Source organism: Diaphorina citri, unplaced genomic scaffold, assembly GCF_000475195.1.
Source record: "Diaphorina citri unplaced genomic scaffold, Diaci psyllid genome assembly version 1.1 scaffold2034, whole genome shotgun sequence".
NCBI lineage: Eukaryota > Metazoa > Arthropoda > Insecta > Hemiptera > Psyllidae > Diaphorina > Diaphorina citri.
Window position 1 is genome coordinate 9,595 of NW_007379460.1, and position 4,408 is coordinate 14,002.

General features: G+C 39.7%; 1 protein-coding gene across 1 annotated transcript in view; it reads right to left on the reverse strand.

Annotated features, from left to right (window-relative positions):
• The window catches only part of LOC113471049 (BAI1-associated protein 3-like), a 2,787-nt gene extending 1,710 nt beyond the window's left edge, over window positions 1-1,077 (reverse strand). Inside the window, exon 1 of the mRNA XM_026829920.1 lies at window positions 962-1,077. Within this exon, the coding sequence (XP_026685721.1) occupies window positions 962-1,077 (116 nt within the window). The remainder of the gene's footprint in view (window positions 1-961) is intronic.
• Between the last annotated feature and the right edge of the window lie 3,331 nt (window positions 1,078-4,408).

Consider the following 4,408-nt stretch of genomic DNA (forward strand, 5'->3'; position numbering starts at 1 on the left):
TGTGGTTGGGGGGGGAGGGCGGGGGTTGAAAGAAGTCAGGCTGTAGGTTTGATAGAGAGAGCTGTAACTATTGAGGAACTGTACACTAGGTTCACACCGCACAGTTTTTTACTGCGACGTTTTTTTACTGGGACAGATTTGAACGCTCTTGAACGCTCTGAACGTTGTCCGTCTCTGAAACTTTTTTTTCTGTTTCAAGTGGTAATCAACTGAACGGTACGTTTTTTTACTGTCTAGTGTGAACTCAACGGAACGGAACAGTTTTTTACTGTCCAACAGTAAAAAAATGTCGCAGTTTTTTTACTAACTAATCGTACCGAAAGCGAACAAAGAGGGAAGACAGGACAGGAGAAAGCCAGCCGTAATATGCCTATCTGCTGGTAATCTTAGACCCCAGATGGAACAATCACTACCTATTTTTTTGGTAAGTGGTAAGTAATGGGAGTGAAAAGAGAAAAAGACCAGTAGAAAGGAATGGAAGCGATTCTTCCCCAGTTTCAATGGAGCACACGCCACAGAAACATTTCATGAATCCAGTTGAATTACAGTAGAACCTCGATTATTTCAACTCACTGGGACCGGGGGTAGTTGAAATGATCTTAACCTTGAAATGACCGAGGAAAGCTAAACCCTTGCACCCCGACTTATTTTAGGAAGAATCTTACAATTTTTCTGATAAGGCAATATTTGGGCTGTAAATGAGGACTCTACAAAGTTTTATGTCCTCCTAGGACTACTGAACATAAATCGATCTGGAGACAAAACCAGACAAGTTAGCCTTGTGAATTTTACTAACGTCTTAGATCACAAAATACGGATTTGAAAAACACTGAGAACGGAATTTTTTCGACAGGTCTGGGATGATAATACCTACACTTTTAAAGATCATGTTTCTGTGGGACGTATTGTCCCTTTCGGGGTGAAAGGATTAAAGTCTCATCTTTTGAATCAAATGTCTCACCTATCTGTACACCCATTAGTTTTGGATTTATCTTGAACTCTGTAAGACCCCTGTTGCGTTGTACCGGAAAAATTATCGATAAATCCTAGTAGAATATTACGGGAGTGCGAAGTCATTTTTGAAATAGAAAAGTCAAGGTTATTGGTAGTTTTGGATTTATCTTGAACTCTGTAAGACCCCTGTTGCGTTGTACGTTGTACCGGAAAAATTATCGATAAATCCTAGTAGAATATTACGGGAGTGCGAAGTCATTTTTGAAATAGAAAAGTCAAGGTTATTGCATTTGAAAAACACTGAGAACGGAATTTTTTCGACAGGTCTGGGATGATAATACACTTTTAAAGATCATGTTTCTGTGGGACGTATTGTCCCTTTAGGGGTGAAAGGATTAAAGTCTCATCTTTTGAATTAAATGTCTCAAGTACCTATCTGTACCCCTATTAGTTTTGGATTTATCTTGAACTCTGTAAGACCCCTGTTGCGTTGTACCGGAAAAATTATCGATAAATCCTAAGTAGATCGATAGGTTTTTTACGGAAGTGCGAAGTCATTTTTGAAATAGAAAAGTCAAGGTTATTGGGTGACCTTACTACAGCTCAGATATAACACTTGTATCCAGTTAGTGGGTCATAAGGGCACTAATTATGGGCGGCCTTTGTGAAAACTCTACACTGAGAAAAAAAAAATAGGGTGCCGGCAGCCGAATCGGGTGACTGGGTTCCGAATAAAGGGACTTTTCCGTCTTATTCTGGCAGGATAAACATCAGGGTTCTATTCTATTCTATTCCGTTCTATTCTATATTCTTCGTATCTATTTATTACCTAACTTAGCTACTTTGGGTCATGATCTCAGCCGGAAATTCCTGACGAAATTAAATACCCAGGTATCACGGATTAAGTTGTTTTTTTCCAGGAAGGTAGCTAAATACTTATTAAACTAGGGTAGTAATTATTTCCTTAACAATAGATCAATTTCATTATGTTGGTATTAACTTAGCCACTTTGGGTCATGATCTCAGCCGGAAATTCCTGACGAAATTAAATACCCAGGTATCACGGATTAAGTTGTTTTTTTTCCAGGAAGGTAGGTAAATACTTATTAAACTAGGGTAGTAATTATTTCCTTAACAATAGATCAATTTCATTATGTTGGTATTACTTGGATAACTACTAACTACTTCTGCCTACAGGATGGTCAATGGACATGTTCTTTCCTATAGGAAGGAAAGTATAAAGTAATGTAATCAGGTCAAATTTTTGATGGTTAGTTTTTAGTGCCAAAACACGTTATGAGGTCCCTAAAGCCTAAATCCAAAGTTTCAGCCATTGGTCCGTGTGTGTGTCTGTCTGTGTGTCTGTAAACAAAATATCTCGAGAACGGTAAGAGCTAGAGACTTGAAATTTGGTATGTAGAAGTCAAATGTGACAAGGATGCGACACGAAACTTTTGGTCAAGATTGGTGCAACGGTTGGCGGCATTTTACCGTTTTTTGGCGGTTTTCGGTGTAATTTAACAATATCTCGGGAACGGTATAACCGCGCACAAGAAAAAGTTTAGGAACCGCTGGACTTAACAACTTATGTAATAATTACATTAAGTGATGCATTTAGCATAATCATTAATTAATTCATTAAGACAGTTGCATTAAGCGGTGCATTTAGCATATATCATTAGTAGACAAAATGACATAATCGTTACCGCTCATTGATAGATCCATAAAAGAAATCGGTGCGTGTGTTATTGTGCCGCCTAATCACTCTCAGACCTTCTGACTCCTGTCAGACTTTAGGTCTGTGAGACCGTCTGTCAGCTGTCAGACCTTAGGTGTCTGAGACGGTCTGTCAGACCTAGGTGCAAAATCTTCTTCTTTTCCGCGTTTTCCCTTGTTCAGACAGGTTGTACAATACCGAATATAAATACTCTTTTAATAGCGCCGCAGGCCTCTTTTTCCCCCAATTTGGCATGCTGTCTTTCTTTATCTCATGAGTTCTGTAATCTTTCTTTTATTTTTATTTTATTTTTTTTTAATACCAAAATCTCGCGGCACATCTAAGGTGACCTCGAGGAACACAGTTTGAGAAGCACTGATGTAAACCGAACAAACTTTGCTGCATCCAACTTTTGAGAGGGAACTTTTGGTGCGATAAATCTCTTGAAAGTTCCATTATTTTTCTTCGTGCTTTTTTTTTTTTTTTTTTTTTTTTTTTCTTTTTTTCAAAATATATTTTATACCTATACCTATGATGGTACCTACCTACCTATTACCTATTCATTCTCCTCCAAGTGACCCGTTCATTACAGGGTATCAGTAATCCATCTAGCTCAGGGGTACTTAACCTCGAAATTGGTGGACTGTTGATACTAAATAATAATAATACCAAACCCTCAATGAAATAATAATAATAATACCTATGTACCTAATTCCTTGTTTTAGCAAATGCGACTTGAATCCAAGAAGTCAGTTTTTGTTTTTAGGACGTCGTTTAAGTGTCTGTCAGCCAGCCTAGTTAGCTTGGAGGGTAAGCGCGTCTGCCTCAAGGTCTTTCAGAAACTCAGAACGCTTGTGGTTTCAAGAACCCCTGGTCTAGTATCTTCATATTGGCACTTCATGAGGTTAAATTTGGTTCTCATTAAATATTTAACTCTCGGAAAAAATTACTTGGAAAAATCGGCATGTGTATGAGGGTGCCACCCATCCAATTAGACAATTACCTGAACCTATACAATCTCAACAGATAAGATCTCGATGGAGGTTGGATCTGAAGGTTGGTAGTTCGATTCCAATTCAAGTCATGAAATTGCGCACTCATTTATGTCAAGCTGCCAACCAAGGGTGTCAGCCAAGCTTGGAGGGTAGCGCGCCTACCTTCTGAATACCAGTTTGGGGGTTTGATTCCCTCGAGGTGAACTTTATCCCAAACAGATAAGGTTCGTTCTCGGAACGGCTGGCTTTCTCTTATCCTCTTCTTCTCTGTTCGATTTCGAGACGATAAGACCTCCGCATTGTTACAGTTCCGTCTATTAATTTTTTTATATTTTTATTTTGAGCGATTTGATAGAGGGAACTCTAACTGCTAGGGTCTTATCGTCCCGAAATCGAAGAGAGAAGGAAAACAACGAAGAGAAACAGACCCTGCCTCGGTGGTGTATTGGTCAATCAAGACGTTCGCCTAGTAAACAGGAGAGCGTGGGAACCCACGCTCTCCTGTTAGCTGGGTCTGGGTGCATTCTGAGGCCCACCTCCCACCTCTCTGGCCGAGTGGTCCAAAGAACTGACTCTCAACCTGGAGGTGCTGGGTTCAAATCCCGGCCAGGCCCGACATTTTCTAACCGAATTTTTCCGTTCTTGAATAGCCATTCGTAGAAACTGACTCCATCTTTTGGGGTTGTTGCTTCTTCACCTCAACCTCAGAGTGGGCTTTTTATGCCTGCCTCGGTGGTGTAGT